General features: G+C 34.4%; 1 protein-coding gene across 4 annotated transcripts in view; it reads left to right on the forward strand.

Annotated features, from left to right (window-relative positions):
- ECI2 (enoyl-CoA delta isomerase 2) overlaps positions 1–22034 on the forward strand; it is a 35362-nt gene extending 13328 nt beyond the window's left edge. For all 4 annotated transcript variants that reach the window (XM_051970744.1, XM_051970743.1, XM_051970746.1 and 1 more), the window contains exons 3-10: positions 2159–2257; positions 2489–2668; positions 5481–5550; positions 11010–11112; positions 12347–12467; positions 19370–19459; positions 20490–20633; positions 21737–22034. In XM_051970744.1, the coding sequence (XP_051826704.1) occupies positions 2159–2257; positions 2489–2668; positions 5481–5550; positions 11010–11112; positions 12347–12467; positions 19370–19459; positions 20490–20633; positions 21737–21892 (963 nt within the window). In that variant the 3' untranslated portion in view covers positions 21893–22034. The remainder of the gene's footprint in view (positions 1–2158; positions 2258–2488; positions 2669–5480; positions 5551–11009; positions 11113–12346; positions 12468–19369; positions 19460–20489; positions 20634–21736) is intronic.
- The last annotated feature ends 356 nt before the right edge of the window (positions 22035–22390 follow it).

The following is a 22390-nucleotide window of genomic DNA, read 5'->3' on the forward strand; positions in this document are numbered from 1 at the left end:
TTTCTATATTAGTCATATTGTGAAAGAAAACACAGACCAAAAACAAAACAAAACAAGAAATATAAAGTTAAAAAGCATAATTGGAGATCATCAAATGTAAGTAGTCAAATCAATAAGCATTTATGAAATGTTTATCCCATACTATGTCTCCAATCCAGACATTTCCCCTGGCTCTCCCATTCCAGGAATGCTCTCCTTTCTCATCTTTGTTTTCTACCTTCCTTCAAGCCTCAGCTTAAATCCCATCTACTACTGGAAACTTTTTCTAAAATCTCTTATTTCTACTGCCTTCCCTCTCACACTTCCTAGGTGTCCTTTGTTTATTGCTTGTTCACTGAATAAGTGTGTTGCCTCAGAGAAAGTGAGACCTGGAAAAGACTTTAGCTGCCTCTTGACACTTAGTAGGTGTTTGGTAAAAGTTTATTGACTAACTGATTGACTGTTGGGTGCTGCATTACAGGCACCCAAAAAGAAAATTTTTTTTAAAAAACCTAGTCCTTCCCTTTAAGGAGCTCATAATATAATAGGGGAGAGTATCTACTTTCCTAAAATTTGAGTTAAGAGTTCAACTTCCTATGATAAAGAATTTGGTTTCCTTATAAAACAATTATTTTCAATGAAAATATAGTCACAAATATTTTTGGAATATTTTCATATGTGACTAATTATAATAAATTATTTATATATTAATTATCCCTAAATTGTTTGATTATGCTTTATATCAACTTATCCAAATCCTTTGTTTTTCTTGTTTTCCCTCTCAGAAAAGCATGATGATGTAGTAGCAATTATCTCTGACACCTAGAGCTATGAGATCCTTCCAAAAAACAATTCATCTTCTGAAATCAGTTTACTCATTGTACTATATTTGCTCTCTTTACTTGTCTCAGAGGGATTTTAGTAAGGAAAGTGTTTTGTGAACTCCATATTTGTGACCCCTTTTCACCTGAGAAATTTTTGTATGACTCCCGGGATATAGGTATGTAAAATACGTATACAAATCAAACATTTGTTGATAATAAATCATAATTTCATAACTCCACATTCAGTTGCATCACCTCATATAGGGTTGTTACCCATAGTTTAAGAAACATTGCTTTAAGGAAGACATTCAAGCACCATGATTAGAAAGTAGGCTTTGACAAGGAGAGGTGAATTTCAGGTTAGGATTAAGAGGGCATTTAGGTGGCACAGTAGAGTGCCAGTCCGAGTTAAGAAGTCAGCTTCCTGAGTTCAAATCCAGTTTCTGACACTTAATAGCCTGGACAACTCACTTAACCTTGTTTGCTTGCTGGAGAAGCAAATGGCAAACCATTCCAATATCTTTGTCAGGAAAACCCCAATAAGAGTCACAAATATAACTGTCAGGATATAACTAAAAATAGCTCAACAATAACAACAAAAGTTTAAGATTAACCACTTATTGTTCTTGTTCTTCTGAGCCCTGGATCACCATCACCATCCACCTCTTCTTCCCTCCTTTTCTCCAAAACTCCCAAACAATGCTAGTCATGAAATCAAATCAACTGGGAACATACTCCAAATTAATGCTTCTCAATTCAATTTCGCTCCCCCTGCTACCCTTTTATTCATCTAGTTTACTTTCTGTCATATTCTCCTCACCAATCATTCCAAACCTTCCTCTTTCCCCCCAAACCCCCAGTCAGTTCTGCCTCCAAAATGTAGTCTTTCATCAGATAAGCTCACTTCCTATTTTATTTAGAAAATTCATCCTCCTAATGAGTGTCCTATTTCAGATGCCGCCTTTCTTTGTGCCATCCTTCACATACTACCAAAATAGTCTTTCTAATAATCTTGGATATGTCATTCCCTTGTTTAAACTTTCTTTTTTTATTGTTTTTTTTCCTGGTTATACATATGCATTTTTAACACATTTCCTTATGAATCATGTTGGGAGAGAAAAATCAGAACAAAAAGGGAAAACCACAAGAAGAAAAAAAACAGAAAAAACATATTTTGATTTATATAGTTCTCTCCCTGTGTGCAGATGGAGTTCCTTGTTCAAACTTTCAATTGCTCCTCTTAACTCTTGGAAGATCCCCACTATCTAGCCCCAGCTTGCCTTTCTAGTTTGTCTAGCTCCAATATACACTTGTAATTGAGGGCTGACACTGAATTTTTCCTGCACTTCTTATAGGCTACTGAGGGGCCATGTACCTCACCAAAGCCTGGGATGCTTGACTTTGTCAACAAGGCAAAATGGGATGCGTGGAATGCTCTTGGCAGCTTGTCTAAGGTGAGTGTCACAGTCAGTGCTACTGTCAGTCCTTTCCCTTCTATACTAAAAGATCATTTCTCCATGACGTTTGCCCTTCAAGCTGCCTGAGCTCCGTGTTCCCAGTTCTTCAGCGAGGTCCCCATCCACAGTCTCCTTTGCTGCTCTATATGATGTATTCCTTAATTAACAGAATTGTTATTTCTCCTAAACTGTCAGGCCATATTTATCTATTTGTCATCTTTCTTCTAGGACAGTGCCAGACAAAATTACGTGGATTTAGTAGCAAGTCTGGTTTCTTCTCAATCCTTAAGCCAAGAGACTTCTATTGATAAGAAATCTGAATATGAAACCCTAGTAGTCACCAGGGAAGACAATATTACAAAGATCATGTTAAACCGCCCAGCCAAGAAAAATGCTATCAATAATAAGGTAAGGAGATTAATTTTACTTAAATAGCACTTTTATTATTGTTCATTTATTCCAGTCATGTCTGACTTTTCATGACCCTACCTGGAGTTTTCTTAGCAAAGATACTAGAGTGATTTACTATTTCCTTCTCCAGCCCATTTTACACATGAGGAAACTGAGGCAAACAGGATTAAATGACTTGCCCAGAATCACATAGTTCGTAAGTGCCTAAGTCCAAATTTGAATTCAGGAAGATGAGTCTTCCAGACACCAGGCCCGGCACTCTATCTGTTATACCACCTGGCTGCCCTTTAACTCTTACTGCTAGTGTCTGACCCTTCACTGAATCCATTGGGAGTTTTCATGGCAAAGACACTGGAATAGTTCACTTTTTCCTTCTCCAGCCCATTTTATAGTTGAGACAAACAGTTAAGTGACTTGCCTAAAGTCAAACAGCTAGTTTGCCCTTTACCTTTTTTTTTCCCCAAAAACCTCTCATTTAAGTATTGTGGACTTTCAGAATAGTCAGTGTTTTTCAGATAATCCTCTGTGATCTGTAAAATACCATTCAGTTAGAGAGGGAAGTCTTTTCTTCCTCTTCAAATAGACTTCTTGCAAATAGAGAAGTAGTCACTAAATACTGAGTCAGCACTTAGAACTTGTGAGTTCCCAAAGATTCAGAATGTTAATTTTGCTTTTTAATAAACCATTCCACATGGTACAGTAGGAAGAGTGCTGATGCTGGAATCAAAGGACCCGCGTTCAGATATGATGTCTGATACTACTAGCCTTTAGACAAGTCATTTAACTCCCTTTATCCATAAAATTAAGGTGTTAGACTAGATGGCCAGTATGATCCCTTCTAGCTCTATCTCCTATGACCTGCCAGGGAGAAGGAAGATGCTCTGAGACCTCAAAGATACCCTTTAAAGTCAAGCAGAGATCCTAATTATTAGTATTTTTATTTCTGAGCCCAAATTGAACTGCTTCCTGAAGCTATCCATCCTTCATCTTTGGTTTTCCCATCATTTAATTATTTAAATTATACAAAAAAATCTCCATAGCATAGGGATAACCTAGTGTGGGATGTCTTTCTCCCAAAAAAGATTATAATTAGTCTTTGACTTAATACATTAGTCCTAGGAAGGTACCTCATACATAGTAACCAGGTTAGAATCCCGTAGGTAGTAAGTACTCTAAGCAGTATTTGAACTTAAGTTTTCCTGACCCCAGGCCTACCACTCCATCCACTCTGCCTCCCTACTTCTGCACCATTGAATTTAAATCCCGCCCCCCCCTCCCCATTTAAAAAATAGAGCCCTCAAGTCAGAAAGAACTGAGTTCAAATCTGGTCTCAGACACTTACCACTTCCTAGCTTAGTGACTCTGGGCAAGTCACTTAACTCCAATTGCCTCAGCAAAAAAAAAAAAAAGAAAAGAAAAGAAAAGAAACAGATTGAGCAGTTAGTTGTCATCAATATTTATATACTAGAATGAGACATGGTTGCAAGCCTTGTCCATTGGATTCATACTCTACAGTATCATAAACACATGACACTACTAAGAGAATACTTACAAAGTCTAGATAAAATCAGATAAAATCATTTATTTAAATGTCTTAATTCTCAACATGTTATCTCTGTTTTTCCCAACACTGCTGTGTATAACTGTATTAGTCCTTCTTATTTCCCCATCCCTGAGAATAGTATTGTCAAATCCAAATAGAAACAAGGGTTAAGGATCCTTACATAAACATCCCTGTAGGCAACACATTGACATAGAAAACCACATATTCATATTTTCTACATTCTGTTTATTTTTATTTGGTTAAATATTTTACAATTACATTTTAATAGGAGTGTTGGGAGCCATGGGTCATGTGCAAGGATCAACATATTGATCCTTGATCACATATTATATCTCACTCATGTTGTTTATGAAAGACAGCATGGTAGAGCATAAAAAGAACAGAGCTTGGAATTGCAAGACTTTTGAGCTCACTTCATGTCTGCATGATCTTGGGAAACACTTAGGATTTACTGTCCTCCTCTGTAAAATGAAGGGAAGATGGCCCCTGGAGTCCTTTTCTTCCAGTACAGGACCATTGTCCTCCCAAGTCATTTTTCTGTCAAGTCATATATAAATATCAGTGATATCAGTAAATTAGGATGTTGCTGTTAAGTCATTTCAATCTTCTTTAGCTCAATTTACAGATGAAACAACTGAGACAAAGAGTGTTAAGTACTTGCCCAGATTATAGAGGTAGTTAGTATCTGAGCTGGCTCTGAACTCATGTCCTCCTGACTCTAGGGACAGCACTCTGACCCCTAAGCCACCTAACTACTAAACCAAGAGTTTATGTGGAGCTAAAAAAAACCTAGAAAATGAACAAATTAAAGACACCCCCGCCCCAGTTAAGTACCAGATTAGAATTCTGAAATTCAAAGCAAGATTAGCAAAATTGAAAATAAGAAAACTATTGAATAAATAAAACTAAGTGTTGGTTTTAGGAAAAACTCAACAAAACAGATACACCTTTGGTTAATTTGATTTTTAAAAAAAGGGGAGGGGGGGGAGAAGAAAAACAAATTGCCACTTATATAAAATGAAAAGGGTGAGTTTAACATCAACAAAGAGGAAATTAAAGCAATAATTAGGCATTATTTTGCCCAATTGTATGCCAATAAATCTGATGTTTAAGTGAAATGGGTGAATATTCAAACTAAGAGAGTTTAGCCCTCCTCATCAACTTGCCAACAGAGAGGCCTTTAATAAAGCCATTGATTGATGATTCTTCTCATAATTCTTCCCTTCTGTCTCCCAATTCCTATAGATGTATAATGAACTTATACTAGCCCTAGAAGCTGCGGACAAGGATGACTCGTCCCTAACCGTTCTCACAGGTATTCTGTTTTGTGGGACATTTTGCTCCTATATTTGGATAGTTCCCTGACCTGTGTGGGAGGTTGAATTATAAGACCTCAAGGGTTCTTTCCAACTGTAAAAATTCTATGGTTCTCATCCACTGATGCTAAGGAAATAATTTTCTTTCCACATTTCATGTTGAAATTCTCTGTATTTTGGCTTTCAAACTTGAATACTTATAGTATCTGTGATAACTGCGTATTTAAAATCAGCCGGAGTCAGGAATTCAGGTTAGGGGAAAATCGTTGATCTTTATTCTTAGTGAAGGTGACAAAGGTGAAAGGGGGATTGGAGGTAAAGGGAGGGGTCGTGATAGCAATGTGAGCAGCTGTGTCAAGAAGCCAGCCAGCAGTCTCTCTTTCAGCTTCCCTTTCCACCGCCCCCCCCCCCCTCCACCCACCAAAAACATCATTTCCTATACAACACATCAGGACTTGCACAGAGTGGGCGGGGCCATTCTTTCTCCAAGCATATATATATTATTAGAGTATGGTCCAATTACTATTTAGCCTCACGTGCTTGGGACCTCAGTGCATCAACTCAAGCCTCAGCCCATTACAGGTATCTATAAAGGGAACATAAAAATAAGACTGTTGCCTCCTCACTACCAAATCAGCACCCTTTGAACCTAGACAAATGGATTGCTATTTGTGTACTTGGGTTTTAGAGAAGTCACTTAACTTTTTCTCTGCTTCATTCCTTCAAATCTGATGTGAAAAAATATATATGACAGGCTCTATCTAGGTGTGAGATTATGTGGGCCACATATAGGAAAGCCTAACCAATTTTTAAAATCTTTTAAGCCAGTCAACTTTATTTCCCTCCCCCACTTTGTCTGATAGTAATCTTTCATACAATCTAGTAACATAATATTGAAGCATGTAATTATAGGTAGAGTCAAGTAGTTTAAAGATTAAAATTTTCATTAGCATTAGTGTCTGAAGTTGTATTTTCCATTTTTTTTTGTTAATTCTACTGGGTTGCCCTTGAGTCCAGGGCTGATTTCTTTAAGACCTGCCGTTTAATTTTAATAATTTATTAGGGAGTCTTCAATATAATGTATTGAAGTGCCTAATTACAGAAATAATTGTTTTACACATAAAAGGATGTTAGTATTAGCATGGCCATCAACTTTATCTGTTTTTATTCAGTAATAGTTACTCATATTTATATAGCAGTTCAAGGATATTGAATGTTTTCCTCGTGTCCCTACTTTATAAATGAGAAAAATGAACCTCCAAAGGGTTAAGGGACTATTCCAGAGTGACACAGTAAGTTTCAACAATCAGGATTTGCATCCTGATTTCCATACTTCCTTGATGCATCATGCCATTATAGACAACTTCATGAATTTCTGTTGCTAAAAAATAAAATAAAACTAAGTTAATTCTAAACTACTAATGATTAAAGGATTTTGAAAAATCTATTAATATCTATTTTTTCAAGAATTGAAAGAAAACTCAGAATTTGGAGATTGTAGACCATCTACCCCATCTATTAATAAGACAAATACTTTGCATTTGCTTTGTTGAATAGACCAAGCTGAATGCCAAAGGAGATAAAAAGGAATTAAGCTCTTCAAGAAGCTTACAGTTTAATAGGGGAAATGAGGCATAAAGATAGATAACATAACATGCTATTTATATTATGTATATACATACTAACTTAACTAAATACACTTTAATTATGTACCATAAGAGTGGAACTCTGGAGAAAGGAGGGAGAGAGATATAGATAAAAATGTAAGTGAGATGGATACTAATAAAAAATGCATTCCAAAACAAAATGTGTTGGCACCAGATAAATTAGAAATGTCTGCTAATGGGGAGAAGTCTTTGAGCCAAGCCTTGAGAAATGGGCGACATTTAGTTAGGAGAAACCCTGGGAAAATAGCCTGTAGCAAGCAGAAGGAGAGTAGGATAAAAAGTACAAGAAGGCCCGGGGCAAGTTTAGGGCATGACTGGTATGTTGAGTGTTCAGAGAATAGATAATATTGGGAGATAAAACTAGAAAATGAAGATGGGACCAGGTTATAGCAATATCAGGCTCAAGAATCTGGACTATTATTTAATGAGCAGTGAAAAACCAGTAAATGTTTGTAAATGAAACCACAAAATATTGTTAGAAAAAAAAATCATATGACAGAAGTATACAAGGTAAATGGGAGGCTATTGTTGCCTTAGTTTAAGTATGTTGTAACATGAACATAAATCTAAGTAAAAACTCTAGGGACGAAAAGAAGGGGGTGGAAAAGAGAAACAAAGAGGAATTGTCAGGACTTGAAACTTATTTGTCTAGGGAAAAAAAGGGAAAGGGAAGTCAAAAATGATTATAGTATTGAACCTGGTAGCTAGAAGAATGAAGGTTCCATTGACAGAAATATGAAGTAGTTTTTCTTTGGGAATACAGACGGTATTGATAGTGATAGATAGTGATAGGAGGAAAGAAAATAAGGTCAGTTTTAGACCTTTTATTTTTGAGATGCTAAACTGGAATTTAGAAAAGAAAACTGGATAAAGACAAATTTGAAAATGATACATGTGGCAGTAGTATTTGAAGTATGGGAGTGGATTGGATCACTAAGAGAGAGTAGAGAAAGGAAAAAAACTAAGAACAGGATTTTTAGAAATTTCTACATTTAAGGGTTAGGCAAAGGAAAAAGATACAGCAAAGAAAACAACAGAATCAGAAGATCATGCAGTGTCATAGGAAAAAAAGGGCAAAGATTTAGGAGAAGGTGATCAACAATATCCAATACTATAATGTTTAATTTCTCTTTATATAATGCCACTTTAATTTGCATAGTGTAATAGAACATAGTATTTGGTCCATTTTTAAAAATCTTTTTAGAGCAAGTTATGGTATGTTATTGTGGTGAAATACTATTATGCTATAAAAAAAATGATGAACAAGATGCTTTCAGAAACCTGGAAAAACATACATCAACTGATAGAAAGTAAAATGAACAGAACCAGGAGAACATTGCACACAATAACTTGTAAGATTGTACAATGATCAACTATGAATGACTTAGCTATTCTTAGTGATGCAGTGATCCTAGACAATTCTGAAGGATTTAGGATGAAAAATGCCATCCACCTCCAAAGAAAGAACTGATAAATCTGAATGCAGATCAAAGCATACTTTATTTCACTTTATTTTTCTTATTTTTGGTCTGTGTTTTCTTTCCCAACATGACTAATATGGAAATATGTTTATATATATATATATATATATATATATATATTATATATATATATACACACACACATACACACATATATAAAATATGTGTGTGTATGTATATACACATATATAACCTGCATATAACCTATATAAAATTGCTTACCTTCTAAATGAGAGAGGAGGGAAAGGAGAGAGAATTTGGAACTCAAAATTTTCAAAAATGGATGTCAAAGGGTGGCTACAGGCACAGTGGATGGAGCACCAGCCCTAAAGTCAGGACGACCTGAATTCAAATTTGGGTTCAGACACTTAACACTTACTGGCTATGTGATGCTGGGCAAGTCACTTTTCCTCAATTGCCTAACCAAAAAAAAAAAAAAGAGAGAGAGGCAGCTAGGTGGTGCAGTAGTATGGAGCACCAGCACTGGAGTTAGGAGGACCTCAGTTCAAATCCAATCTCAGACACTTGACACTTATGAATTGTGTGACCCTGGACAAGTCAGGGACCCTCCCCCCCCCAAAAAAAAAAGAATGTCACAAAATGTTTTTACATGGGGAAAATAAAATATTAAATTTAAAAAATTTAAAGCAAACCAATTAAAATATATCCCCCCCAAAAGCAACTATATTTATTAGAAGTCCCGTAACTTTTAGTAATCATAGTCTGAGATTTTGCTAGAATATAGACTCTTATGCAAATAATGATTTAGAATAGATTGCTAATCAAAGAAGAATATGTTAGACTTTGGGAGAGGTTCTTAAAGTGGGAGAACCAAGTCCTGTTTTCTCCAATTTACCCTCTGACTTCTAGATATACTTCATATAAATGGATAGAAGATCCTGTTTGTGCATAGGTAGATGGATTTCCAGTGCTCAGCCCCCTGCTAAGTTTAGCCTGAGAGTAAATATTTAGCCTACTGAATAATAAGTGCCCTCAGAAGCTTTGCTCACTGGGCCTTCTGCTCCCCAGCAAATTGTTTGGTTGGTTGTATGTGGTTCGCTCCTGAAGAGGACCAGAATGACGTCACTGTGCTGGAGTTGAGTTACGGTCCATCTGTGGCTCATCAGACCAATACAAACTCAGAATGCTCTGCCACAGGTCAAACACAAACAGTCCATATGAATATTTGGGGTGAAATCTCTAATTTTGTGCCTTTGTTTGGGGCTAATTCAATCCTGCTTTGCTCATGGAGCACACCTTCTCCCTATAGAGGAATTGGAACTTGAAGTCAAGAGGATCTGAGTTCAAATTTAGCAGCTAAATGCTAGCAGTCAAATCCTAGGCAAGTAACTTAACTCCTGCCTCTATTTCCCCACCTGTAAAATGGAGAAAGCAATAGCATTTACTACTAAGGATTGTTGTGAAGATCAAATGAGATATTTCTAAAGTACTTGGCAAACCTCAAAGTGCTATGTAAATCCTATTTATTATTTCAAGGAGTCTATGAACTTGAATAAGAAAAAAATACTCTTGTTTTCATAAATCTCTAACTAAAACTTAGAATTTCCTTCAATTACTTAAAAACTTTCTTCTTAGGAGTCTCAAAGATTCACCAGAATGTCAAGAGATCCATGATGCAAGTTTAACAGTGCCTGACTTAAAATCATATCACAATATAAGTAACCCACAACTTACAATCAGATGTCACTGTTAATATTGTTCACCTAATGCTATGTTAATTTTGATTTGCAAATAAGATAAAAATCACACTGTGCTGCATATCTCCTAACCATTTCAATCGCTTGTCTCTCAAGAATAAGCCATTCCATTTTTTTCTCTTCCTCTAGACATGTAGACTAACTTAACTACACAATATATTTTTTTAATTTCCTTATTTCCCCAAATCAGGGACATATACTCCCTCTCTCCTAAATATTTTTTAAAATCTGGCTTATTTTCCTAGATCTCCACAAGAACTTTAGTCTTCTATTCTTTGGTCTCCCATCATCTTCATACTAGGTAATGTTAGTGTCCCTTAACTATCTGATAATGAAAGTCACCCTTCCTTTGAAGTTTTGATTCACAGGATCTATATGTTCAACTTTGGAACTTCTTACATATTTTTATCAATCCCCGTTATTAATATCTTATAGTTCAGTTCAGGCTATTAGGAAGAAAAATATGTCAAGATATATGACCAAAAGCAAATGTAATCCTATAATTTATCATTGTATTTTAAAAGCACAATTCTCTGTTGCATTTTTTCTTCTGAAAATTTTTTATGGTGATGTTGATTTTTGTTGGTTTTAGGAAATGGTGATTATTACTCCAGTGGGAATGACTTGAGTGAAGCTGCAAAAGTTCCACCAGACGACATTGAAAAGAAAATTAAAGAAAGCTTTGAGTTACTAAGGTAAGAATGACATTTACTTGGTTCAAAAGAACCTTCTTTTTCATCAGAATTGCTCTTTTGTGAGCAGAAATAAAAAAAAGTCTTCCTTATATATCTATTAAGAAGACTTAGTAAGCAAACTAGCATAGTTCTTTATTTTTTAATTATATTTTTATTCTTAAATATTCTTCAATTACATTTTTGAACTTTTAATAATAATTTTTTTAATGTTGAGTTCCAAATTCTCTTCTTCTCTCTTGCTCCTTTTTCCCTCATGGAGAAGGCAAGCAATAGATATCATTTATACATGCAAAGTCATACAAAACATATTTCCCTTGCAAACACGCACACAAAAGCAAGAAAAATAATGTTTAAAAAGTAAAACATAGTTCTTTAAACTGCTCCCATGTATTATTTGATGTTCCTATTTTTTACAATTTAGCCACATAAATTTGATTAAGAATCAATTGAAATACTTCTTGAGGTAACAAGCAGCAGATTTTAACTGCATTCAATACCCTCTTACCCTGAGGAATTCATGACTAGAACTACTTAGAATGATCAAGTCTTCTACTTGGGTCCCATTTTATTTTCATAAAAGTTTTTAATAATATCTTTAATAATAGTGTTAATACTCATAAATAATATTAGTAATTAAAATGATAACTGCTAATGTAACTAATAATATTGTCTTTTAATAATAACTTTTAATAATTTTTTTGAACATTTCAATGGGAGAAGGGGGCCCATGTTTTCCTTCTAGGGTCTCAAATTCCCACTAGTGGGACACGGTAGCTTGATACTTAAAAAATAATTCTTAGCTAATCGGTCACAGTCTCTTTATTGACCATTGGGTCAATATTACTCTTGACATTAAAATTTTGGAATCTTGAATTTTGTGGAATACACACAGACACAAACACACATACACACACACACACACACACACACACACACACACACGGCTTTGTATGTCAAAATTGTAATGGAAAACCTAAGATTTACAATGTCAGATTTTTCAGATACCTTAACATTATGTAGATAACTGTCTAAAACGAATACAATGGGAGACCAAAGAATATTTTAAATCAATGTAAAGAAATAGGCTGTTGTATTTCATCTTTTCATCTGATCACAGCCATTAACTCAGACTTAGAAATATTTCTGCTATATTATATAGCTTCATTATTAATGTTCTGGGAGAGGGGGGAATGTAGATTATTATGTCCATTGTTTTTCTTTCTTTGTCTTCTAGGACATTTGTTGATCATTTTATAGATTTCTCCAAGCCCTTAGTTGCTGTAGTAAATGGCCCAGCTGTAGGAATCTCAGTTACACTTCTTGGGCTATGTGACATCGTATATGCAACTGACAGGGTAAATTATCTTTTCATTTCTGTTTTAAATTATCATTATTATTAATATAATACTTTGTCACAGTGGTATAGTTACTGAATAAATTGCACAGAATTTTGATGGCTACATTTAGATTTCCAGAGTCTATTTGATTGTAATAAAAGCAGCTTTTTGTTTAGAAAATGAGTGATTATCCTCCTCTTTTTTTTCATGAAAATTAGCTGATTTGTTCTTAATGAGGCATGCTGTTCAATATATTAGCAGCCTATATTATTCATTCTTCAGTTCTAAGAATACTTTATAAAAATATTGCCTAATAATAATACAAGATTTATCATAAAAATTATGAATGAATATAATGAATCCACTTCTCTCAAGTATATACAAATCTTAGAACCATAAGATGTTAGTGCTATAATCAACTTTAAAAGTTATGTAATCAAATCAAATGAGATAAGAGAAAATAGGCATTGGAATAAACATATATAACACCTATTATGTGCCAAGCACTATTAAGTCCTTTTTTAAACAAATATGATCTTATTTGCTTTTCATAATGATGCTCTGAGATAAGCAAGATATATATATAATTTATGTTTTTACAGCTAACATTTGTATTAAACCTTAACTACATGCCAGACAACTTGTTAAGCACTTTACAAATATTATCTTATTTGATCCTCACAACCGTGAAGTGCATGTTACCATTATTCTCATTTTACAGTTGAGGAAACTCAGATCAGTGCCTTACTTTATCTTATTTATTTACTACTTACAGAAGGCTAGTTTCTGATGTCAGATTTGAACTTGGATTTTCCTGACTCTAAATCCAATCTTTTAACCACTGTACTATCTTCTGCCTTTGATAACATATATAAAGTGATTTGCAGACCCTAAATTACTAAATGGTAGTATACTGTTTTTTATTATACATACTCAAGCCTCATCATTTTATTGAGAAGGAAACAGTTCCAAAAAGTAAGAAGTTTATTGAAATTCACATAGCCAGTGAGAAACTTTATGTTCTCAAAAATTCTATATATTTTTGTTGTATTATTTCTTGGTCTCTTATAACTTCCATGGCTTTACTTTGCCCAACTCTATTTATCATTTTTAAGATTCTGGGTCTCCTTTTCTAATTGATTCACTATCTTTTCATAATCTTCTTGGATTGCTCTTTTTTTTTCTTTAAAGTTTTTTCTCAATCTCTCTCATTTCACGTTTAAAATCTGTTTACACTTCACACTGGCCAAACTTTCTGGGAGTCTTTCTTGGGGATTCTCTGATTGTCCCAGGAGAAGCCCCATTCTACCCCAATTTTATTTGTTTTTCACTGGTCTGGATTCACCATGAAGCACAATTTTTTTTTGTTTCTGGGGGAAATTTGAAGTGTTTGGGGTTTTCTGACTTATCCAGCCATCTTCCCAGATAGTTTCTTTTCCAGAGCTTCTTTTATTGTAATAAAGCTGGAAAATTATAGAAGCTTGTGAACCTTGTTGGGATGAATGAAATAGGTCATTTGACTAGAGGTTAAGCTTAGGTATATCCTAGATTTGGGTTTATAAGCATTTTGAAAGTGAAAGGGGGCATTTCAGAGAAGGCACATTCAAGAGGCTATTTAATCTTAGTAATTATTTCTAATTATTAAAAATAATAATTAATCAAGATACCACATCAGTCAGTCTGTCCATCAAGGGAGTTGTAGTTTTGTGCTCCCTTCTTGAAGGACTTAATTAGGAATTATTTCTCTCAATACCCTTTGACTTAGCAATACCATTATTATATCTTTATCCCAAAGAGATTTTAAAAAGAAAAAGGACCTATATGTATAAATATATTTATATATTTATAGCAGCTCTTTTTGTGGTGGCAAAGAATAGGCAATTAATGGGATGCCCATCAATTGGAGAATGACTACACAAATTGTGATATGTGATTGTGGTGAAATATTATTGTACTGTGAGACATGGCAATCAGGATGGTTTCAGGAAAAACGTGGGGAGATATATACATTTATACATATAGGTCCTCTTTCCTTTTTAAAATACATTATATACATACTTATATACACTGATACAAAGTAAAGTGAGAAGAACCAGTAGAATGTTTCATAAGTAACAGCAATATTGTATAATCATCAACTTTGAAATGAATTAACTTTTCTCAATACAGTGAGCCCAAGACAATTCCAAAGGAACCATGATGAAAAATGGTACCCACCTCCAAAGAAATGATGAAATCGGGATGCAAACTGAAGAATACTTTTTTCCTTTATTTATTTTTTAGGGATGGAATAGGAGGATTGGTCTGTGTTTTCTTTAAAAACATGACTAATATGGAAATGTTTTGCATGATTGCATACATATGTCCTATATCAACTTGCTTTTCTTCTCAAGGAGAGAAGAAGGAAGAGAAAAAGAGAATTTGGATCTCAAAAAATTTTTAAATATATTTCAAAATGTCTTTACAATTAGAAAAAAGTCCCTGCCCTCATGGGGTTTACATTCTAATAGCACAAGCAAGATAATACGTGAATTGGTATGTACACGACAAACACATAGTAGAGATTGTAAGCTGGTCTTAAATAGGTAGAAAACACTGCTAGTGTTAGGGATACCGGGACTAAAAAAAAAATCCTGTCCCCACTGTTTTACAAGAGGGAAACTAGAAAAACACAATAAGAAATAAATAAATAGAACATAATCTGAGAATAACTACTAGATTTTATATAGGATTTGCAAAGCACTTTATACATGTCATCTCATTTGATCCTCACAACCACGTTATGGTTTATGTGCTGTTATTATTTCAATCCTACAGATGGAGAAACTGAGGTAGGCAAAAGCTAAATGAAATACACAAAGTGGCCACACAGTGACATAACTGTCCAGGGCTGGATTAAAAGTTAGATCTTCCTGACTCCAGATCCAGGATTTTATCCACTGCACCACCAAGCTGCTAGATAAAAAGGGAGAAAATATTTAGATGTTTAAATTTAGGAAAGACTCCCATAGGAAAGAATATCTAAGCTACTGGAAGAAGAGATCTCAGAAACAGAGAGGCAGTGATATTATAGAGGACAAATTATAAGGCTATTGAAGTAGAATATGAAAAGACAGAGTTCTGAAGACAAGAAGTTGGGCAATTTGACTGGAGCATAAAAGAGAACAAGGTGAGCCAAAGCTGGCACCAGGTTGTAGGACTTTATGTCTCCTTTAGAATTAAAAAAAAATCTAGCCATAGAAACATTTGTCCTGCCCCAATTTTTATTGTTTTTCAGCTGTTTTAGAATTTAGGATGAGAAAAAGGTGATTTTGTCAAAGGATTTTGCCCAACAGTATTATAAATAAAAGTGGGAGAATACCCCTTTTCCTTGACATAAAAATAAATAAAACATTTTTTCCCTATCAAACAAGCCACCGTTGATGAAAGGGCACTCCACATAAGTTAAATGAAGCATCAGTTATTGATTAGTAAAGAAAAGGAAAGAGTTTTGGACTGGGAATCCAGACTCCAGTACCAACCAACTCCATTACTGATTCAATACTTAATATCATCACCTTGCTAGAACAGATTCTATCATCTATATAGTGAAGGGGTTGATCTAGAGATCCTCAAAGGACTCTTCCAACTCTGAAATTCTATGCAGCAGGAGCAGCATATACAAACTGCAGAACACACACAGGAAGCACTGCTCCCTTCCCCAAGCTGAGGACCTCACCTCTTATTTTATTGAGAAAATTGAGTCTTTGTACCAGGAATTCCCTCTTCTCCCCTCCTCATCATCTCAGAAGTTCTGACTCTTATCTCCTTTAATTTCTAATTATGAGACAAGGCTTCTCCTTGCGACAACTAAGTCCTTTGCATGTGCCCTTGATTCCATCTCCTCCTCCTTCTCTAACAGATTATACCTTTAATTATCCCCTCTCATTCTTTAATCTTTTTTTCTCATGCAAAATATATTTCTGTATTAACTATATCACAAAAAGATAAAGGAAGTGAAACAATTATGTTTTAATATATGCTAAGTTCCTCAGTTTTCTCTCTGGAAATGGATAGAAAGTTTATTTTTAAATTTCATTAAATATTTCTCAATGTAAAAAAATTTTAAATCATTTTTTTCTTTTTTAAAATTTTGAGTTTTAAGTTCTCTCCCTTCCTCCTGGAACTCCCCCCTCCTTGAGAAGCCAAGCAATTTATTATCAATTATACATATGAAATCATGCAAAATATATTTCCAAATTAACCCATTTTGTAAAAGAAAACAGATAAACCCAAGAAAAATAAAGATAACTATGATTCAACCTGTATTACATATTCATCAATTCTCTCTCTGGAGATATATAGCATTATTTTGCCATGGATTCTTTGGTTTTATCTTAAATAATTTTTTTGATTAGGATAACTAAGTCACAGTTTATCATCATACAATATTGCTGTTACTGTGTAAAACGTTCTACTGGTTTTTCTCTATCCATTTTGCAGAAACTGAAACTATTGGGTTCATCATTTCTTATAGCATAATAGTATTCTATCACAATCACATGCCACAACTTGTTCAGCCATTTCCCGATTGATAGGCATCCCTTAAATTTCCAATTTTCTGCTACCACAAAAAGAGATGCAATATATATACATATAGTGTGTATGGGTGCTTTTCCTTTTTTCTTTATTTAATTATTTTGTGATACAGACCTAATAATGGTACTGTTGGGTCAAAGAGCATTTGCAGTTTTATACTCCTTTGGGCATAGTTCCAAATTATTCTTCAGAATGGTTAGACCAGTTCACAACTCTACCAGCAGTGCATCAGTGTACCTATTTTTCCATATCCCTTTCATCATCTGTCATTTTTCTTTTCTGTCATGTTAGTCAATCTGATAGGTGTAAGGCAGTATCTCAGAGCTGTTTTAATTTTCATTTCTTTTATCAGTGATGATTTATAATAGTTTTTTCCTATGACTGTTGATAGTTTTGATTTCTTTTGAAAAATGCCTCTTCGTATCCTTTGATCATTAACCAATTGAGGAATGGCTTTTATTTTTACAAATTTGGATCACTTCCTGATATGCTTAAAGAATGAGACCTTTATCAGAGAAACTGACTGTAAAACTTTACCCCCCCCCCAATTTTTTTTTTTAACTTTCTTTCTAATCTTGGCTTCATTGAATTTTTTTGCGCAAAAACTTTTTAATTTCATGTAATGAGAATCATCCATTTTATTTCCTGTAATTCTTTCTATCTCTTGTTTATTCATAAACATTTTCATTGTCTATGGACAATGTGTTATTCTCTAATCTTAATCTTTCCCTATCTACTGGTTCCTTCTTTACTGCCTTCAAATGTGCCTGTCTTCTTATCCCTATTTTAGTTTACTTATTTTTATTTTACATACTTATCCTTATTTTACAATCCACTTCCTATATTGTTCCTATTTTTCTCAATTTAATTCCTAGGGAAAAAAAAACTATGTTTACATGCTCTGTAGTTCCTGTCGTTACTCAACCCTTTACAGTGACTTCCATTTTTTCATCACTAAACTAAAATTGCTCTTTCTAAAAATTATCAGACTTCTATTAATTGCTAAATTTGAAAATCTTTTCTCAATTCTTACCCTTCTTGACCTCTTAACACTTTGACACTTGACCATTTTCTCCATTTAGAACCTCTTTCTTTTTTGGGGCTTCATGATACTGCAGTCTCCTGATTCTCCTGTCTGATAAGTCTCTTTTGTTGACTCATCATCTGTATCATACCCTCTAAGTATGAGTATTCTTCAGTATTCATATTTGCTTTGGGACGTTTTCTTTGTTTTATCTGCATTCTTTCTTTTTCCTTCAAAACCCCTCTTTCAATTGTCAAAATTTTCAACATTCTTTGTTCAGTTTGTTCTATCTTGAAAACTCCATAATTCTAAGACTTTCCTTTTCTTCCATGTGAGAAAAAGGCATATTTCTCTGCTTTTTCTTTCCTACATATTAAAAAAGTCATATAATAAATACATCCCTTCCCCCCAAATCAATCTTTGAAGCCAATTCCTCTCCAAGATATGCTCCATATATATCTATTACTATTTTAATAGTATATTTAATATAATAATATACCTAATCAATATCGATTTCTGATCTTTCCATAATAGCTGAGATAATCTGTTTATATGCTTCTTTTTGCAATTGTGTCTGCTTTATTTAATCAAAGAGCATTTTTTAAAGATAAGATCTCATCTCAAAAACGAATGGGAAGATTTAAAATGCTCTTGATTTCTTTCTTGCTCGTTGATTCAACTATAATTTTTTTAAGCACTTGTAAAAATCTTGAGGGAAAAAAAAATCAGCCCTAGTATCTCATAATAGTCTAAATGAAATCTAAACTTTCAGTTTAAACTATAATTGTAAATTAATTCTCTTCCATCAAAAATTCTTGAAGACTTTTATTTTTTCTGAAGCACAGAAAAAAAATTCAAAACCTGAGGAAAAATTAAGAATGTCCATGTTTTGGGCAGTTTTCAAGTTAACTAAAAATCATTTTAAACTAACTGATTTTCATTTAAAACCAAACTGGGCGTGGTGATGGCACATATGTGTAATCCCTGCTATTGAGAAAGATCCGCCTTCTTTTGAGTTCAGGAGTTTAAGCTATAATAGGACTTAAACTGATCAGGTAACCCTATTAAATCCTCCACCAATGTGATTAAACCTTCCCTCCCCACCTCCAGAAGCCACACAAACCAGCCTATGTCATAGAACAGGTCAAAAGGTTGGTGCCAGTCAATGGTAACAGCAAGTCCCATTGCATTTGCAGCCAAAGCAAAATAGGAAGATCTGGTCCTCCTCCCAAAAATAAAATTTTAGATTATATGGATGAATAGGGCCAATTGAGAAGTCATCACAAAAGAGCTTTTGTTTGTTTATTTGTTCAAACAGGCAACATTTCACACACCATTTATTCAGCTGGGCCAGAGTCCAGAGGCATGCTCCTCTTATACCTTTCCAAAGATAATGGGTCCAATCAAGGTAAAATCATTGAAATAGTGGTGGGTAGCATGGGGAGAATGAGGCCAATGGGTTACATACCACCTTCTTTTAACATTTTGTTCATTGTTTTAAATATATTGCCGTCCAGGGGAAGGTGAGGGGAAGGAAGGAAAAAATTTAGAACACAAGGTTTTAGGGTGAATGTTGAAAATTATACATGTATATACTTTGAAAATGAAAAGCTTTAATTAAAAAAATTTTTAAAAATCATCTTAAGTAGAAAAGAACACTGTATATTGTTTTGAAGAATTGTACAAAGCTAACTCGTGGGCATTTGCCTAGTAAGCTGTGGGGTTTACTAAAGAGAGATTGGTTGCTGGGAAAAAATGATGGCTCACTGAATTTGAGTTTAGCTTTTATATAAAGGTTCCTCCCAGTTAATCAAGATCTGACTGCTCCAGGACCAAACTCTGATTAAGTAGGCTGACCCTTGAGGCTGAATTCCCAGGGTCAGGGAGCAGACCATCTAGATGGACAGCCCCATAAGGAAGGACTGAGATGCTGAAGAAAGCAGCAGTCCATAACAGCGTGGTGGATTGAGGATCTTACTTACAGGGCAGTTCTTGGGTAGTGATCAGCCCTGGCCAAAAGTCATATAGGAACAGAACAAAAAAGACTTAGTATTGAAAAATGGCCCATGTTCACAAGGGTGATTATGTGAGTTTTTACAAGTTTTTAATAGAGCTATTACTGTTGTATAATCATGCTACCCAGATGTAAAATATACTGAGGTAGTATCTTGCTTCCCCTTCCGTACTCAGGGGCTGTCTGTGGAGATGGCCTCCTAGGAGCTGTTGGCATTTTATATGAAATCTTTTGGGGTAGAAACTAGCATGCAGGGAAGACTAAGCTTTGTATTTTCCCACCCCTGCTTGTCACCCTTCTCTCTCTTTCCAGAGAGGTACAAATTACACTAAACAACTGTCCCAGTGCCCACAGAGCATCGATCAGCCCCAGGCTACCTTATCTTTATTTCATCAAGTTAACATCTTCCCCTTGTTCAATTTAGGCAACTGAGATGCTTATTTTTGGAAGGAAGTTGACTGCCCAAGAAGCTTATGCTCAAGGACTTATTACTGAAGTTTTTCCTGATAGCACTTTTCAGAGAGAAGTTTGGACCAGGTTGAAGGCATATGCGCAACTGCCCCCAAAGGTAAATATTCATGTTTTCACATATTAGATTTATGGAAATAACTTTATGAGAGAGGAGGAAATTTGCCTTAAAGGAATGAGTTAGAAAAGAAAAATAGGAATTGGAATGGCATCTTGGTTTCTAAAATTTTCATTTCAGAAATCTTGATATATGATATTTACCTTTGAAAGTTCTACCTTTGGTCATTTAAACACTGTGTTAAATCTTGAAGCCAATGACTTGCAATATATTTTTTCAAAAAACCTAAAGCTCTTAGGATGAGAAAGACCTTAATACATGTTATTGGTCACTAGCTGAAGTCTGAGTTTAAAAAACAATCTTTTTCCTTCCTTTCTCCACTTTAGTTTCTATAAACATACTCCAATTCAGCAAAATGAAGAAAATCATGTTTATCTTGTCATTTGCAAGGCAGTTAATAGGCTAGAATTTTTCCATCAGAATAGCCCTGATGGAGTCTTGAAAACTCTGTGAGTTGATATGTGTGCATTTATATAAGCTGGAGCAGATTTGTGATACAAGGGCCTTCTCAGACTATTCAGCTCCATCGATTTATCATAGATGGAATTAGAGGAAGGCCACAGAGATAACACATGGAGACATATTCCTACGAGAAAGTGAACAAAAGACAAAAGGGCCGTAACTGGTGACTTCTAAGCTGATAATACAAGTACCTAAAGTGACTGCCTTGTAGATTTATTAACTGTACCATTTGCTTTTTTAATATAGTAGCTAGATCACTCATTGTTCATTTATACAAACTTTACCTAAAGGTTTTTATAGAATAAGGTATTGGAACATTCATTGGAGGGAAACAACTTTGATATAGTATTTAAAACACACTACTTTTTACTGCAGTGATGTATGTGTATATATGCATATATACATATATATGTGTATATATTCACTATGAGTATGTGTATGAAGTCTCTAATTAAATCTCAAGGCCCTTGAGGACATGGACTATAATTGATACTTCTTTATATACTTTATAGCATTTGGCTCAGGACCTTGCATGTATGGGTACTCAACATGAAACGTTTTTTCTTGAATAAGTGAAGGAATAACTTTATATTTATCCTATTTTTGTCTCCTTTTTTCTATAGGCTATGATGTTTTCAAAACAGCTAATTCGAAGTTTTGAAAAAGAGACACTGCATAAAGTTAATTTTGAAGAATGTACTTTACTTTGTGAAAGATGGGTCTCTGATGAATTCATGAATGCCGTTGTCAACTTCATAAACAGAAAGTCAAAACTCTGAAGATTTTGAAAATGAAGATCAAACATTTCTGAAGCCAAAATTAATCTTCTCTTGTTTAAGATAGACTAAACTCAGGATGCCTTTTGTCATTATCAAGCTACTGTTCTGATGACTATATTTTGCTGTGGAGCCACATAATCATGTTAATTGGCCTTCAGAATTGCATTTCTGCAACTTCTTATACTTTTATTTTTTGACATGAATTTATGGAACCAATAACACTGTATGTTTCTGCCCAATCTATCAGTAGAAAAAGCAGACACTGCTCTACAAGCTGAAATTATGTTCTCATATATAATTAGAGCACTTTGTTTTCCCAAAGTAGTCATTGATTCAATAGGGCCAAATACTAACATCTCTTCAGTAACTGATTCTTGATCCAATGGTGGTTTCGTACTTCTTCTCAGCCATCTAACATGATGAAAGGAGAAAATGTTACCAAAAAATTTAGCTTAGCTATACTCATTCATAGTGTAATAAAGATAATAAAAGAAAAAC

The sequence above is a fragment of the Antechinus flavipes genome, chromosome 1, assembly GCF_016432865.1.
Source record: "Antechinus flavipes isolate AdamAnt ecotype Samford, QLD, Australia chromosome 1, AdamAnt_v2, whole genome shotgun sequence".
Classification (NCBI taxonomy): domain Eukaryota; kingdom Metazoa; phylum Chordata; class Mammalia; order Dasyuromorphia; family Dasyuridae; genus Antechinus; species Antechinus flavipes.